The sequence below is a fragment of the Dreissena polymorpha genome, chromosome 16 (genome assembly GCF_020536995.1).
Source record: "Dreissena polymorpha isolate Duluth1 chromosome 16, UMN_Dpol_1.0, whole genome shotgun sequence".
NCBI lineage: Eukaryota > Metazoa > Mollusca > Bivalvia > Myida > Dreissenidae > Dreissena > Dreissena polymorpha.
Genome location: NC_068370.1, coordinates 4,317,330 through 4,335,774, shown reverse-complemented (window position 1 = coordinate 4,335,774; position 18,445 = coordinate 4,317,330). Strand labels below are relative to the sequence as shown.

General features: G+C 36.0%; 1 protein-coding gene across 4 annotated transcripts in view; it reads right to left on the bottom strand.

Moving 5' to 3' along the window:
- LOC127862613 (steroid 17-alpha-hydroxylase/17,20 lyase-like) overlaps positions 1-18,445 on the bottom strand; it is a 111,502-nt gene that overhangs the window by 4,148 nt on the left and 88,909 nt on the right. For 2 of the 4 annotated variants that reach the window (XM_052401818.1, XM_052401817.1), the window contains exons 2-10: positions 8,538-8,739; positions 8,067-8,144; positions 7,052-7,150; positions 6,374-6,467; positions 4,820-4,978; positions 4,171-4,379; positions 2,849-2,977; positions 1,653-1,757; positions 891-1,025 (exon numbers count right to left, since the gene is read on the bottom strand). In XM_052401818.1, coding sequence (XP_052257778.1) covers positions 891-1,025; positions 1,653-1,757; positions 2,849-2,977; positions 4,171-4,379; positions 4,820-4,978; positions 6,374-6,467; positions 7,052-7,150; positions 8,067-8,144; positions 8,538-8,694 — 1,165 coding nt within the window. In that variant the 5' untranslated portion in view covers positions 8,695-8,739. Of the gene's footprint in view, positions 1-890; positions 1,026-1,652; positions 1,758-2,848; positions 2,978-4,170; positions 4,380-4,819; positions 4,979-6,373; positions 6,468-7,051; positions 7,151-8,066; positions 8,145-8,537; positions 8,740-10,157; positions 10,317-18,445 lie in introns of those variants that run through there. The other 2 variants (XM_052401815.1, XM_052401819.1) reach the window with 2 other exon arrangements.

Below are 18,445 nucleotides of genomic sequence, written 5' to 3'. Positions count from 1 at the left end.
AGTAATTGTTTAGTCATATGTGGATTCTCCGCATACACAAAAAAGATCAGAATCAATCGATTACGTTCAAAACTATCGACTAACTGTGAATCTGCATTGGCAAAACCCTAATGGGGAACGCTTGCATGAAATTGTCAGGCCTACATGTGACGCAGCTTTACATTAGCATATGCCAAGTAGTTTATTCCTGAATGTGGCCTTTTGACAGATTGTAAAGGCCCTCAAGTGAGGCGTTACATATTCATATGCTCACCGACTTATCCCTTATTTGGTAATCTTCGACACAATGTAAAGGCATGTAAGGAAGAACTTTACATTATCATATGCCGCCCAGTGGTTTATACCTGAAAAGGCCTGCAGGCAAAGAAATATAGGATAGAAAATAATGGGTTACATTATTATATGAATTGTAGTCAATCCGTAATGGTGCATCATTGAAAAACTTGAACTCGTCTAAGAAAAGTAATAAAGCAGTGAAACATGAATGACACGGTAAAAACCTGCGCATAACCGAACCCAGTGAACATCGAATCAGATCAATACTCAACGGCTTTGTCGATTTCGATTTAAGTCCTTCTCATTTCAAATATCAACCATCAAATTCGTGGAATGACACCGGCAATTTCAAAATTTTGTGACGGGCGGACGGAATGACGGACGGACAACGCCTATTCTATATCCATCCGGCTTTGGTGGGAGATATATAAAAAAGGATAAACGGAAACCTGTCCAGACCGAATACCGAACGATGCTATCACAACTTCGATATCAACACATAAACTTAAATATTACGTCGCCCAGTATCGAAAAAAATATAAGTCATACCAGAAAAACCTCAGTGACTATTTAACTTTAAGATAAAACACCTAAGCAGCGACGTGTTCATTTACCGATTGACGTATCACTAAGGGTCTTGTGGAAGACTCCTGTAGGAGCTACGGTTGACAGACGCATGCTCTCGTGCAGAACAGCTTCTGTATAAGCCAGATCCGGCCTATCACTCAGACACGGCAGCCGGTTTGGCCCTGTGACAATCAATTAAAATGTTGTCAGACTGTCAATGTGTGCGCCTAATCTACATGAAACGTTGTTAAAATAATGTTTCCAGTAGAAATCATATATATCCTTCATTATTGAATACTGTCATGCAAAGCTCATCACCATCCTTCTTATTGACCATTGCAAGGTGAAAACCACGCTTTATTCATTGGTGTTCAAGTATGGCGCATGTTTTTGTCTTATGTCTTGTGGTTATTTATCACTTGACATAACTAAAAAACCAACAAGTGTTAATAACATTTTTGCATGGTAGTGTAAATTGAGTAAATATTTCATGATTTTTATTTTAATTTGTAACAAATATTTAACTACAATATAAGAACCAAAATTTACAAAGTAGTCACCAGACAGCTGCAAACTTCACATGATGTTTTGACCATTATGTGTGACATTGAACTTGTGGTGGCGTGTATTTCCAGTACATTGCGGTGGCATGCAAAAGCTAACGTTTTCTGCATATGGACTCAATAGTTTAAATATTGAAAGAAGTTTCAATCTTATAATGAACTGACAGCGTTACCAGTCGGATTACTTAATGTGAACTCAACACGTGTAACGCATTGCCATTGTATGAACAATCGTATATAACCTACCCACGACCCGGTCAATTTCTTGTTGCACTTTCTGCTGGATTTTCGGATTTGCGATCATGTGAAGAACTGCAAAACGTAGAGTCAAACGGGAGGTGTCGATACCAGCTGTAATGTACATACAAGGTATAAAATATTCGAGAATTAATTTGAGAGAGACAAGAGATGTTGGTAAAACATGTACACCCCCCCCCCCCTAAAAAAACACCACCAACAACAACAATCACCAAACAACATCAAGAACATGCAAACAAAAACAAAACAAACAAAAAACCAACAACAAAAAAAAAAAAAAAACCATCCTACATAAAACAAACTGTCATGGCATTCCCCTATGTTATAAATTAGCAAACAATGCCATCAATATATGGTGATATACTCTGGCCGTACTGTTTTATTTGTAAATGCATTAAAATGCTCCCAATATTGTTCTTCCAGTACTATTATCTATCGATCCAATAGTCCTGGTTAAGGGATGTTTTATGGGTAACTACTGTACTTTAAATGACTATTGTACCTATTCAAATTCATTTAACAATTCTCTGTAATTTTGACATTTGAAAAGTTTACCTCAAAATTGAAATCATCATTGTCTCGCAACTACAATGCCTACCTATATGGAAGGTAGGCCTAAGATTTCTCAAAATATGGTACCGACTGACCATCCGACCGTCCTACCGACGGACAGGGGCAAAGCAATATACGCCGAAGGAGGGAATATAAATGCAATTTCGTCAAAAAAGTCCCAGTTAATATGTTGAAAGACACAACATGATTAGCATAATATCGACCTCTCGTTGTTTACAATATCGACAAACAAGTAAAAGTCGTGCTTATAGTGTTGGGGCACATTGTAGCTCGGATAGTGGGTTGTTGTTATTTCCTCGGCAATACTGACGCATCCCCGCTCTCTTACATCAACACGATCACACATACTGATACATCACTCACATCATAACTGAAGGTCGCATATTCAATAGATCGAATTAAGAATTTCCAAAATATTTTTAATGTAAATAAAATACACGGTATTCTATAAAATACATTAAATAACTAGTCTTCCCATATTTAATCTTTTAATTCGTATACCTCGGTATATAAAATTTTGATTAGAAAGATACAATTCTTTATGTAATGTAGAATCGGGCGCAGAAGTACTATGTGACAAAAAAAAAACACACACAAAGTTAAACAATTACCGAAGAAAATGTCAGCAAGTGTCTGTGTGATGTGGGTCTCGGTTAGGGACGCAAGCACTTCCGGATCCTCCTCCTCTTTCGCCTCCTGGCGAGCGAGAATAAGGTGGTCCGCTAGGTGGCGTTGTGCGTCTAAAATGTACAGTTTTATTTGCACTTGTGTAATAACATTTTCAAACAAGCAAGCAATACTGATAATAAAAAAATACCTTGTCGATTGGTAGTTTAAACTCCCGAGCGAAGATTTAAGAATACCACGATACATTTTCATTTTCAGATAATTTCTAACAAATATAAACGCATACATTTTGGGGCATCGCAAACAAAATTCAAGCGCTATTGTGCATGATATATCGTTCTTTCGCATAAATATTATATCATCAAACATGTCTTATGATTGGTTGAGATTACATTTATATGTTTAGCTCGGCTGTTTCCGGAGAAAACCCGAGGTATTGTCATAGCCAGCTCGTCGTGTCGTCCGCCGTCCGCGTCGTGCTTAAACATTTACATCGGCTCTAAAATCAAAGCGCTTCCACCTACAACTTTGAAACGTCATATGTAGATGCACCTTGATGAGTTCTACACGCCACAACCATTTTGGGGTCATTAGGTCAAAGGTCAAGGTCACTGTGACCTCTTAAAAAAATTCTGACAAGCTTTCATTTATTCAAAACTGCATCCGCAGCCGAGCGTTGGCACCAGTTATGCGGTGCTCTTGTTTACTGATTTGCATTGGTAGAAACATATGCTTAAAATATCTTTTCGTCAATTAAGTTTGAACTTTAGATCTTTATCATGATCTTTGATTAAGTCTAGTGACGGTAAAAACACGACAAACGCAGACGAAAAGAATGGAAAAGCTCACAATACAATCTTCTGTTGTTCGTCGGAGCCATACTTTGGTGCCAGCGAGCGCAATAAAAAAATAAAAATATGGCGATATTAAGGCGTACAATAATACAAGTTATTGCTTGCATATTTCTGCAAAAAGCAGTCACCTTATTTGATATTGCAATTTTGTACCATTAACTGTTTGACGAAACATAAACAGTCTATTGCGTAAAATACAAAAGGCCGTAAACATTACACAAATGAATAGCAAAAATGACAGCTCTGCTTCAATAAATTGGATGACAGCTATACTGAAACGGTGGTGGAAATAAAAACAACTGAATATTTATTTTATAAAACGAATTTTAGGTGTGGAAAATCCAACGAACATCTTATCAATTTGTTGTTAACTAATAGTGCATACAAACATGTGTTGTTATAAATTTTGATAATTTCAGCATGTTTTATACTTGGCATTTACGGATATTTACCAGGCTTGTAAGTAGCCAGCTCCGCACTATAGCGTTTTTTAATGTACGCTAAAACCGTCTGTGTAGCATCCTCAACACGTTTGAATGCTTTTGACTTAATCAAGTATTGTAACGGAGGGTAAATGTCTTCAGGAACATTGCTAATATTTTCTAGTAGTTCGTCTTCTGCTTTTAATATAAAATTTATTTCTTTGTCTTCAAAGTCGAAGCTACAAAAGAAAAGTATTGCTTTGTTAAAAAAACTAAGCACTCTAAATAATAACGATTACCGTAAACGTACATGTTTAATTCGATAACTCTTCCGTTTAATCATTTGTTCAAGACTTTGCAGAGCATCGATTGAATTATAAAACCTAATGCTTTTGATTACAAATGTTTAATTAATGTTTAATTAAAAATGACTATATACTATTACTAGAGATTTTATATGATAACCAATTAGAAATTATAGTTCAATGCATGAAACCGTTAAAAAAACGAATCAATACTGCACGAGAAGGGAAGAAAACATCGATTCAATACATTTTCACATTGTAAAACACGCATTTCATGCACAGCAGTGTCCCGCTAAGAAATCCCAGTGTTGGCTATAGAGAAGGTCATATGAGGAGGTCAATTGTAAACCACCGTCTGAAAAAAGTGTACTTACCTGCCCCCAAAACATAATCCCATCAGTATGTTGCCTATGGCGAAGTTGATGTACTCGGCTGGTTCGAACGGCTTGCCTACTATTTTGTCCATCTCAGCGAAAACGGTTACCATAGCATTGTGAATCCTCTGTTCGAGTGCGGGGCCCTGCATCAGCTGTCTGTCAAAGAGAGAGAACATAACAAGTGATAGAATATGTGTATTTTTATGTTTATGAAGTACGTCTGTGTTTACGCTGTATTATGTAAGGTCCCCATCGCTCGCACCCAAAGACCTCACATCGGCTGTCTGTATCAGGTACCTCCGCGTCCGAGGGTTCATTTTTAGACCCACTTCACTCGTGCCTAACTCACTACGCTCACAATTAAAGCTGGGTGTGGTCTTTTGTTTAGAGGGATCAAAGTGCCCGGAGGAAAACCGTTCTGTCTGATATGATGACAACCAATCAAGCTCTCGTGTACATGGAGCGGGATCGAACGCTGGTGGATTTGGTACGAAGCGCGTGTAACTACTGCGCTTACCGCATAGAACATTGTTATAAAGACCTTCTTTGATCTTACTCTGTTCGGCTACAGCACTCATATGTACACTCACTTTTCGCTTTCAACTTCCGAATGCTCTGACTGGTGATCAAAACATTAGATCGCTGATTTAAATAAAATCCCCGAACCCCTTAGCTTGTAAAGGGGGCTTGGAAGACGACCACCCAAAGTTTAACTTCTGACAATCTTGCAATTGATCAATTCAAGTTTTGCTTTTGCGCAAATTAATGTAAAAGAAGCATATTTTTGGAACAAAAAAAGTATGCGTTAGCGTGAAAATGTAGATATCCCGTTGTTAATAAAATATTCTTATATGCCACAGTTCTATATAAGCAAAGTTTCTAGAACATTCTAGCGTTAAACTGACATTACCGATATCGAAAAAACAATCCAATAGGCTGAGATATAAATTATCTATATTTTAAAGCATTTATTACATTTAAGACAGTTTTGTCGTTTCCAGATACGACTGCTCTGCATGTTAAGTCTATTTTTATTACCCAATTAGACTTAGAAATATAATAACGCTGAGCTAGATTTTGGAAGGAACTAGTCTTGGGGTACAAAAAGATGACCGATTTAACTCTCTGTCAGTAGGACCTACCATATCAACTAAAATTGTCTTATCGAAACTACAACTGGTGCATATTATATATCAGTGAGGCGTGTACAGGACTACGTTTACAGCGGGTTTTTCCAAAGATGTGTAGATCCGGATTACAAATAGCGGCAAACATGAGCATTGTTCTTGGAAAACTGGGCTTATTTCATATGCATAACGTTTTGTCCCAGATTAGCCTGTGCAGTACGCACCAGTTAATCAGGGACGACACTTACCGCCTCAACTTGATTTTTGTGAAGAAAAGAAACTCCCTTTTAACAAAATATGCCATAAAAGCGGAAATCATGCATAACCATGTGCAGACTACACAGGCTAATCTTGATGACACTTTACGCACATGCATGAAACACCGTTTCCCAAAGCGCGGCTCACATACAAACAACGCGCCTACCTGAGAGCTTTCGACGACATTTTCCTGTGCAATTTCCAGGTGGGCGTATAGTTACTGAACGCGATGTCCTTACCTCCTTCTGTGAATACTCTGACTATAAACAAAAACAGTGTCATACTAAGCTCATAAATAAACATGGGTTTTGAGCTATTCTTTTCAATGTTAAACACGATTAGTGAACGGATTTTGAGGGACTTGTTCACAGTTAAGCAACTAAAATACCATCTAGATATCAAACGTGTTGCCTATTGCAGGCATCTTTGATTTTTGTTCCAAGAAGTTCCTTTTTGGATCCCAGTGAAGACATTTTTTTTTACTTTTTACCTTCTATTATACGTAGTATACGTATTTAATATTATTCCAAATATTATAGTGTTGTAAGTTAATGCATTTAATTACATACTTTATAAAATTCAGTACATCTGTGGACAAGTACCTTAAAAACGAGTTTTAATTTTGGGCAACAGTCTAAAACTAAAGCATGGCCACCTTGTCAATGTTAAATAAATAAGGATGGGATGAAATGGGTGTCTAAGCATCAACATGATATGCTAATGACATATTTCTAGTTTTAATTGTTTGAGAAATGTGCGTGCAATAAAATTACGGTATAAAATGTTAACTGGAAAAATCGATCATCCGAAAAACCGAAAGGAAGAATAACAAATATACATTTACCTGTTGGGGTAACCATACGGTTGGCAAAGTCTGTCGATTTCTTCACAAGAACCTCTAGCGCGATATCGATCTTGTTCACGACAACAAGCTTCATTGGGCCTGCAATAAACAAATGACACGGAGATACAAATTTGACATTGTCAAAGTAAGTTACGTAACAAGTATATGTACCATTCGTGTAAAGTCTAAAATTATCCGTATACGCAACTTTAAAAAAATGTAAGGAATCAAATCTGTTCAAACGGTGCAAAAACATACGTATCGATATGGATGATTTGTTCAAGAGCTTAACCTACCACCACGTTTACTTTGCGCAATACGTTTTAGATACCGATATTTTCAATTAGTAAACACTCTTTATAAGGAATTTAATTGCAATTAATGTGAAAATCAAACGTGCCGATATTATAATTTGTAAAAATCATGTAACGCAATTAAGGTAAATATATGTGTACCATCACACATATTGTAAATTGATTTTGAAAATGTCAACATTATTCGTGTACAAAATCTTATGTTTACGTACAACTGCGTGGATGGTCATAATAATGTAAATGTATGCACCTACATGCGAACGTCATGTGAAGACAACATGCAACAATGTAGATTTAGTTTAAAGGACGAATTGGCAATCTTCGCGAAATATGGATTTTTTGTAGAAAATAGGTTTTGTACAGATCAAATAAACTAAATATTAGGTTTGTGGAAAAGCCTTACAAATTCATACTAAATTAACTGCTACGTGCAACATAATTACGTACTAAATACAAGCTTGGGGCAAACCAAAATTAATTCACATACACTTCGAGCAATAAATAAATCATTTCCCCATTACTCCATTAATGGACTCTTCTTGTAAAAGAATATCGCATTCTAATGAACGCTTTGTTTTGAACAATAACATCCTCAAATGAACGCTTTGTTCAGAACAAGACGTGCCCAAATGCGCATTTAATGAAAACAAATAAAAAAACAACATATCCACATGAACACTTCGTGTAAAACAATTACGTACCCAGATGAAGCGTAAGTACAGGTCCATACGTCTGGGTCCACTCTAGGCACTGTTTGCAAAAGTTGCTCATACTGATCTCTTGAAACAAAAGACAACTTTCGCGATAATTCTGTTAACAGAACTTTGTTTCCTTCCTTACCAATGGAAAACTTAAGATCGCTTCCCCCCGAAATAATTTCGTAAAATGATGCAATTGTCCGCAAATATCAAATTAACCTTTAAATATATATTCCCTTTCTCAGTGTTTTCGATCATTCTTTACCGAAGTTAAAAGCTTTGCGTATTTTCTAAATCAAAAGATATCAATAAAAAGCCCCGGTGTATACAGAAAAAATACCCAACCAATATAATCATGGATAAAAAGATGGTCTTCTCTCTACCGCCATCACAGAATTCGTGTAAGATTTATTAAAATATAATTCTGGGTCGAATTGGTGCCCTATTAACATAATTATTTAAGTCAACACATACTATAGGTATGTCCGATTAATGGTATGGCAAGCCCAGGTGTCGGGGGATAGTTGTACTTCATCCGATTGGTTAGCCAGTATCCTAGCAATCCCGTCACCATGGCTACCAGCGCTAAGGTCAGTGCTGACCCCGGTGTGAACGCCAGCATCTCAATCATTGCGTGTTGATGCGAGCTGAGTGACGTGTTAATGTATTGTAGACACTGAAATTAACACAGATAAAACCATGGATATATTCAAATCATGTTAAAGGCTTCGTTGAATGCGTCTGGATTCGATCCCCCCCCCCCAAAAAAAAAAAAAAAAACACCCGACAAATATCTCTCACCGGTTCCCTTCAAAGTTAAAGAGCAGTTTCCCTTTACATCGGCTAAGATAAATAAAACATAACAGTGCAGCTGAAAGAATTGACATTATGAGAGGGTATACGATGCTCTTATACTGTTCTCACATAATGCAAACAAAATACTTTAAAACTTGAAAGAACAACAACACTGGTGGGCGTATAGACTCGGTGAAATTCCCGCAAATAGAATTTCTTATTTATAAACATTTAAAGTACTAACTTAAAGTGCCTGAAATAATATAATAACACTGTGAATAAAGCTTACTCGGTAAATGATAATTTAAACCATTTGTACAATAACATAAGGCCTAAAAAAGTTTGTTTCTACTTTTCCGGCCAAATCGAATGATTGTGCCAATTCTAACTTTTTGGGTATTCCAGGTTCTGCTTTTGGTAAATTGTTCTACATTCGGTGATATTCGATTACTTAACTTTAAGTCAACTAAACTCGTACACTGAGGGAATGATAAATATACCTTTGCAATATTTCTGCTTAAAGCATCCTTAATAAAGTAGAAAATAACTCGATGATCGTCAACAAGAGTTTATGATAAATAAATGACTGACCGACCTACATACCGGTACTTTAGAATTTTGAGATGTTAGTATAGACAAAGAACATACTTATTGGCATAAGTTGAATTTTATGTTTAGTACGTATTACCGAATTATACTATACAAAGGCGATCACACTCCTCTAAATTCTTCAGTTGAATGACAAGTCCAGTTGTACATGCATTGTACAAAATTGAACTATGTTCGTTAACAGGGTTACAATTTCGACACTACGATACATTTCTGTTATTTTTTTAAACAAGTGTACGTCAAGTTTAAAAATCGTAAATTGGTCTTTGAAATACCATCTTGTATCGCAGAACTAAAGATCCACTTAACCGTGTGCACAATAGGCAAGTCAATATAGAATATAGCATGTAAATACTATAATTTAAATAACTAGGGTCAATCCGTATTAATTCGGACAAAGGGAGAAATTCAAACAATACATCAGAAATTCATTTTACGTTGCTATACTTCTTTCGCTAAGTGTACTTTCGATTTACTTCCATGCTCAATCTATTTATAGACAGTATCTAAAATATAGATAATGGCGTACTTCCGTTTATTTTATATATGAATGCGGAATTCTTGTAAAAATTAATGAGCTTCGGAACATTAATAATGTCATTATGCTTTGTTAAACACTGACACTGCAAGCTTTCCATAATCAAATAATTAATTTATCTACAAACTAGTTTTAACAATGAAATAACTCACGATAAGTCTTTCCTTAAATTGGGCATTTGTAAAGCTAACTCTGATTCTGGGGAAACACTCTTTTCCATTTTCCTGATTCCATTGGCTGTTTCGTCCCCTGTTTCGATTGGCTGTTTCGGCTATGGAAAATAGTTGTATGGCCATAAACGAGAAAGACCGGTTATGGAAGAGAAAGACCGGTTATAAAACATTTAGTTTTAGAAAGACGTCCGAGGACTAAAAGATAAAAAGTAAATAGTAATAACATAAATTTCATTCTTAAATACGAATGAAATTATATGTACTGGTACTAGTCTTCTATCTGCAATGGTCAAATATGGATGTGTATGGTGTACTTAATAAATAAATAAACTACACGTATGGTTTATAAGTTTAATGTACATCGATAATAAATATATAAACAGGCAACATGATAGTGCGCGTGCATGTGATGAGCGCTACTGCAAGTCGACTAAGGCCACAGTAAATAACTATTAAAATGACAACATTGCTCATTTCTTCAAGTCGACTATGGCCACAGTGAATGACTCTGAAAATGAAACAATTTTTCGTTACTGCAAGTCAAATATAGCTACAGTAAATTACTCTAAAAATGTCACCACTGTTCATTAATGAAAGTCGACTATGACCACAGCAAATGACTCTTAAAATGACACAATTGTTCATTACTGCAAGTAGACTATGGCCACAGTTAATCACTCTTAAAATGACACCATCGTTCATTACTGAAAGTCGACTATGGCCACAGCAAATGGCTCTTAAAATGTCCCCATCGTTCATTACTGCAAGTCGACTAAGGCCACGGTAAATGACTCTTAAAAAGACACCATTTTTCATAACTTCAAGTCGACTATGGCCACAGTAAATGACTCTTAAAATGACACCATCGTTCATTACTGCTAGTCGACTATAGCCACAGTAAATGCCTCTTAAAATGACACCATCGTACATTACTGCAAGTCGACTATGGCCACAGTAAATGACTCTTTAAATGACACCATTGTTCATTACTGCAAGTCGACCATGGCCACAGTAAATGACTCTTAAAATAACACCATCGTTCATTTCTAAAAGTCGACTATGGCCACAGTAAATGACTCTTAAAACGAAACCATCGTTCATCACTGAAAGTCGACTATGGCCACAGTAAATTACTCTTAAAATGTCAGCACTGTTCATTACTGCATGTCGAATATGGCCACAGTAAATGACTCTTAAAATGACACCATCGTACATTACTGCAAGTCGAATATGGCCACAGTAAATGACTCTTAAAATGTCACCACTGTTCATTACTGCAAGTCGACTATGGCCACAGTAAATGTCTCTTAAAATGACACCATCGTTCATTACAACTAGTCAACTATGGCCGCAGTAAAAGACTCTTAAAATGACACCATCGTTCATTACTTAAAGTCGACAAAGGCCACAGTAAATGACTCTTAAAATGACACCATCGTTCATTACTGAAATTCGACTATGGCCACAGTAAATGACTCTTAAAATAACACCATCGTTCATTAATAAAAGTCGACTATGGCCACAGTAAATGACTCTTAAAATGACACCATCGTTCATTACTGCTAGTCGACTATGGCCACAGTAAATGCCTCTTAAAATGACACCATCGTACATTACTGCAAGTCGACTATGGCCACAGTAAATGACTCTTTAAATGACACCATCGTTCATTACTGCAAGTCGACTATGGCCACAGTAAAAGACTCTTAAAATGACACCATCGTTCATTACTAAAAGTCGACTATGGCCACAGTACATGACTCTTAAAATGACACCATCGTTCATTACTTCCAGTCAACTATGGCCACAGTAAATGACTCTTAAAATAACACCATCGTTCGTTACTGAAATTCGACTATGGCCACAGTAAATGACTCTCAAAATGGGACCATCATTCATAACGGCAAGTCGACTATGGCCACAGTAAATGACTCTTAAAATGACACCACCGTTCATTACTGGAAGTCGACTATGGCCACAGTAAATGACTCTTAAAATGTCACCACTGTTCATTACTGCAATTCGACTATTGCCACAGTAAATGACTCTTAAAATGACACCATCGTTTGTTACTGAAAGTCGACTATGACCACAGTAAATGACTCTTAAAATGACACCATCGTTCATTACTACACCATCGTTCATTACTGCAAGTCGACAATTGCCACAGTAAATGACTCTTTAAATGTCACCACTGTTCATTACTGCAAGTCGACTATGGCCACAGTAAATGACTCTTAAAATAACACCGTCGTTTATTACTAAAAGTAGACTATGGCCACAGTAAATGGCCCTTAAAATGACACCATCGTTCATTACTAAAAGTCGACTATGGCCATAATAAATGACTCTTAAAATAACACTATCGTTCATTACTGAAAGTCGACTATGGCCACAGTAAATGACTCTTAAAATGTCACCACTGTTCATTACTGCAAGTCGACTATGGCCACAGTAAATGGCTCTTAAAATGACACCATCGTAATTTACTGCAAGTCGACTATGGCCACAGTAAATGACTCTTAAAATGTCACCACTGTTCATTACTGCAAGTCGACTATGGCCACAGTAAATGACTCTTAAAATGACACCATCGTTCATTACTGCTATTTGACTATGGCCACAGTAAATGCCTCTTAAAATGACACCATCGTACATTACTGAAAGTCGACTATGGCCACAGTAAATGACTTAAAATAACACTATCGTTCATTTCTAAAGTCGACTATGGCTACAGTAGATGACTCTCAAAATGTCACCACTGTTCATTACTGCAAGTCGACTATGGCCACAATAAATGACTCTTAAAATGTCACCACTGTTCATCACTGCAAGTCGACTATGGCCACAGTAAATGCCTTTTAAAATGACACCATCGTTCATTACTAAAAGTCGACTATGGCCACAGTAAATGACTCTTAAAATGACACAATCGTTCATTACTGAAAGTCGACTATGGCCACAGTAAATTACTCTTAAAACTACACCATCGTTCATTACTGCAATTCGAGTATGGCCACAGTTAATGACTCTTAAAATGACACCACCGTTCATTACTGGAAGTCGACTATGGCCACAGTAAATGACTCTTAAAATGTCACCACTGTTCATTACTGCAATTCGACTATGGCTACAGTAAATGACTCTTAAAATAACACCATCGTTCATTACTAAACGTCGACTATGGCCACAGTAAATGACTCTTAAAATGTCACCACTGTTCATTACTGCAAGTCGACTATGGCCACAGTAAATGATTCTTAAAATGACACCATCGTTCATAACTGCTAGTCGACTATGGCCACAGTAAAAGACTCTTAAAATGACACCATCGTTCATTACTAAAAGTCGACTATGGCCACAGTAAATGACTCATAAAATAACACCATCGTTCATTACTGCAATTCGACTATGGCCACAGTAAATGACTCTTAAAATGACACCATTGTACATTACTGCAAGTCGACTATGGCCACAGTAAATGACTCTTAAAATGACACTATTGTACATTACTGCAAGTCGACTATGGCCACAGTAAATGACTCTTAAAATGTTACCACTGTTCATTACTGCAAGTCGAATATGGCCACAGTAAATGATTCTTTAAATGACACCATCGTTCATTACTGCTAGTCAACTATGACCGCAGTAAAAGACTCTTAAAATGACACCATCGTTCATTACTTAAAGTCGACTATGGCCACAGTAAATGACTCTTAAAATGACACCATCGTTCATTACTGCAATTCGACTATGGCTACAGTAAATGACTCTTAAAATAACACCATCGTTCATTACTAAACGTCGACTATGGCCACAGTAAATGACTCTTAAAATGTCACCACTGTTCATTACTGCAAGTCGACTATGGCCACAGTAAATGATTCTTAAAATGACACCATCGTTCATAACTGCTAGTCGACTATGGCCACAGTAAAAGACTCTTAAAATGACACCATCGTTCATTACTAAAAGTCGACTATGGCCACAGTAAATGACTCATTAAATAACACCATCGTTCATTACTGCAATTCGACTATGGCCACAGTAAATGACTCTTAAAATGACACCATCGTACATTACTGCAAGTCGACTATGGCCACAGTAAATGACTCTTAAAATGTCACCTCTGTTCATTTCTGCAAGTCGACTATGGCCACAGTAAATGACTCTTAAAATGACACCATCGTTCATTACTGCAAGTCGACTATGGCCACAGTAAATGACTTTTAAAATGACACCCTTTTTTATTACTGGAAGTCGACTATGGCCACAGTAAATGACTCGTAAAATGTCACCACTGTTCATTACTGCAAGTCGACTATGGCCACAGTAAATGACTCTTAAAATGTCACCACTGTTCATTACTGCAAGTCGACTATGGCCACAGTAAATGACTCTTAAAATGTCATCACAGTTCATTACTGCAAGTCGACTATGGCAACATTAAATGCTATCTAGGTCCCTGTGGCATACAAAACGTGATTTTCCATTGTCACATCGACGGTGGAAGACAGGTGAGCAATGGTTTCATAGGATTTCTACATGTTCTAGTGGTTACAATAATGTAAAAGAAAGTCATATATATTTTACTCTTCATTGGATCACATAAGTTCATAGGAATTTGGTCGAAGTTCTATCGCCATTTCATTCCGATCTTTTTTTATATATATTTCAGTGACGTTTTGTGGTTGCTTAACCATTGCAAATTTATTACAAACGTAGACGCGGCACCAAAAAGTTCCATCGGATATGGATTTTGCGTTTTCACGTTAGAGGTATTAATTCATACATTACTCTCCGTTGCATGCCTATTGATTATCATATTCAAATATTAATGCACAATTTCATTAACATATTGTCATACTCTTGAAACAGTGTACATGCTATAATCATTTGGTTCTTTTTTATCAGTTTTTTCCTCATGTAATTCAGGCACTGACTGTCGTGGAGAAAAACATCCAAGATACCTTTTCAGAAAACGGGTAAGTTGTAATTGTCATAAATAAGGTAGCTTTTCTGCAATTAAATTCAATGCACTGATATACTAAGCTTATTCAAAATGTGCGTTAATGCTTACAAAAACTGACTTTAACAGCAGAAAAGCTTTGTAAACGGCGTAGTATTCGAACTCGGTCTTGCCACCGAAACCTATGTGTGACGGTGTTGTGGAATTGGTCTTGATGCGTCTGTTACTTGTCCAAAGTCAATAGCTACTTCGAATTCTATGAGATCCGAACGAAATAGATAAACTCTATATGAGAAATTCGTAAAGACCAAAGTATCGCAATGATCCGGTTGCATTACGAACAGGCACTTAGTACAGTACAATGCCTAGCAATGGCAACTGTATATTGCATAAGCGCTTGGCATTCAAAATACCAATTATATTGAAAGCTATATGTGTTCCCTTATTTATATAACCACTTTATATTTAGGATAAGAGCCGAAATATTTTGAATCAATCAACGATAAAAGTCGAGGTTCGATTGTAAAGAAAAAATATGTGTTATTCGCTTATTCACAATTTCTCCTGACAAACGGTACCATACACAATGTAAAACTTTCCCTTTCTTTGATTTCATACAAATTTCACAAAACATGGGAAATTGATTGCTTACTTAAACTGTCAATAATGACGACATTTACAGGAACCACCCTTTGGTAAAGCTCGTAGCTAACGAAAAGCTGAAATCAGCTTACAAGAAGAACAAAAGGTATTTCGTATTATATTTTTTTTATTGAGTATTGATTTTTTTCATGAACTATTCCAGTCAGCCATAACATAATCATTGGGCCGTTTACAATGGATTTAGAAAGTGAAAAATAAACATAATATTGCATATGACCGATTTTGTAAAGGTTAAAAATTAGTATGTGGAAAGATATACATCTAAGGTCGTGCTCGATCGAGACTGCCATCAACATTTGTTAAAAACTAAACTTAAACTTATAAAAATTAAAACCAATACCATTTTTATATTAAATTACAGACTAGTTTCATCGTATACAGAATCCGTCCTCGTCAAGGAAGCGTGTTCAGTGATGATGCAAGAGGTAAAGAGTATGGTCTTTGATTATTTTTTGTAACAAGTATTATCTTACAATAATATATACGTTTTCAAAACATGATTTTATTTATAAGAGTGCGTAACATTTTGTTCATTTTGTGCACAACCACATTTTATTCACGAAAGTATAAACTTGCGCTGTGTTTGTGTAAATTTAATTCGTCAAATGTAAATATTTTAAATGTTAATGGGAAGAACAAATTCTTAAAATGTACCATATCTCCATATAACATGCCTGTTAGACTGTCAATAGACATAGAATCCCGTTTTATTTTTTACGCGGTTTTTTTAAAGGCGAGTCCGAACAATATAAATAGTAAAGGCAAAAATTTAAAGTTATATAATTAATTGAAAAAAGTATATCGGTTTCGAATGTCATACAATAATTATTTTCTTCTTTGGTGTCAAAGTAAACTACATATTCGTACAGAAAATATTTCACAGTACATGTATGTAAAATTTGTTAAATATTCTCATAATCGTTTGTTTCATATCATAAAACTGCACGCGACTGGATGTAGTTATAAAGAGGCCACAGAGGCTCTGCAACGAACGGTGGCCAAAAGTATTTTCACAGCATATAGCCTGGCAACAACTCACCGTATGTATTGTCCATATCATTAATACTACAATGATCAGTTTTGTAAAAAAATATAGCAGTCATATTAGGTTTTTCTTTTCGTATAAATGTCATAGAAATTTCATTCGGATTTACGTTTTACAAAATGGTTTAAAGAGATATCTGTAACGTGTTTTAGCATAACCAAGCCATTGATACAATTACTAGTCACAGGCAATTTATGATTAGTAAAAGTTTATCGTATCATCGAAATAAAACAATTACTTATAAGTGTCTTCGTAGCCTTTGACACTTTAAAAGTTTGACTTGTTATGTAACTTGATGTGTTTTTAGTTCATTTTCACAAATATTTTGGGTTTTTTAATGCAGGCTCGAGCATAAAAGAATATTGATCAAGCGCCCTAGCAGATAGACGTAAGTAAAACACGGAACATAAATTTTACAGATGAAATTGTAGGTGCTCATGAAATTTCATGTAAGAAATTTTTCTGGATAGTAGATGTATATTCATGTTAAAAAGCAAGTTTTCTTGTAGCGAATGTCAAAACTTTCATGGTAATCAAAAACTGTGTGAGAATCCTAGTCAATATGTCGTACCAGATTGGATTTTGTTGCAATCTATTTCAAAGGTAAAGCCTGGTGAACACAAAGACGCTAACATCCTGCAGAAAAGTTCAACATGGCTGACAACACCGTACGGTCGGAAGATGTGTAAGGACAAAAGTGGGATCGTTGCATTACAGACACCGGTTTACTGTTAACTGTTGAGTTATCGATCCGGACAGAACTCAAGTGTGCACCACTGCAGTATGATGACATTTAAGTTTTATAGACTTTCATGCAATAGTTACTGTCACACAGCTCCGGACATTGAAAGTGGAAGGACGGAGAACCACACAGAAACAATATCGGCGAATGATGATGTATATTTGTTTTAAGTTTCGTGAAATAGGTACTGTGAAATAGCTCCGGACGTACAACCTTCCTGAATTTCAATCTATTAAGGGGCAATAAATTAATAACGCGTGCACCGCAGTATGATTGAACACATTCATATTAAGTTTAATGAAATTTAATAAATAATTATTGATAAACACCTCCGGACATCGCCAAAATAATATTCCTTCACTGTCTTAGAGGGGTAAAAAGCCATCATAATGGAGGTGTCATTTTGTCTACTTACAAGAGTTGGCGCATTCGGATTAAATGCGTATTCTACATGCAATAATAAATGCATGCAAAAATAAATATCTTTCTTGCAACAAGCGTAAATCTACTGCAAATCTTAGCAAAACATTTGCAAACGTATGTGCGTGTGTATAGTGACGCAATCATACGTTTTTCCATAGGTAATTTGTTTCTTAATGACAATATGTTTATATTTGATTAATAAAATACCTGGATATTATATGAATATGTCAGTTTCTGTTCCGAATCGCCACCCTGCTTCTTTCTAGCAGCACCATGTACCTTTTGGGATCAAAGATCTTACCCTGTATTATACATACGTACGTGGTCCTTTATTCATGGCAGGTGATGAATTGCCAAAACAGAACGGCACAAAACGAAACAAAATACAAAAAGAGTACAATAAAGCCGGTGTCACCGCTTTGGAA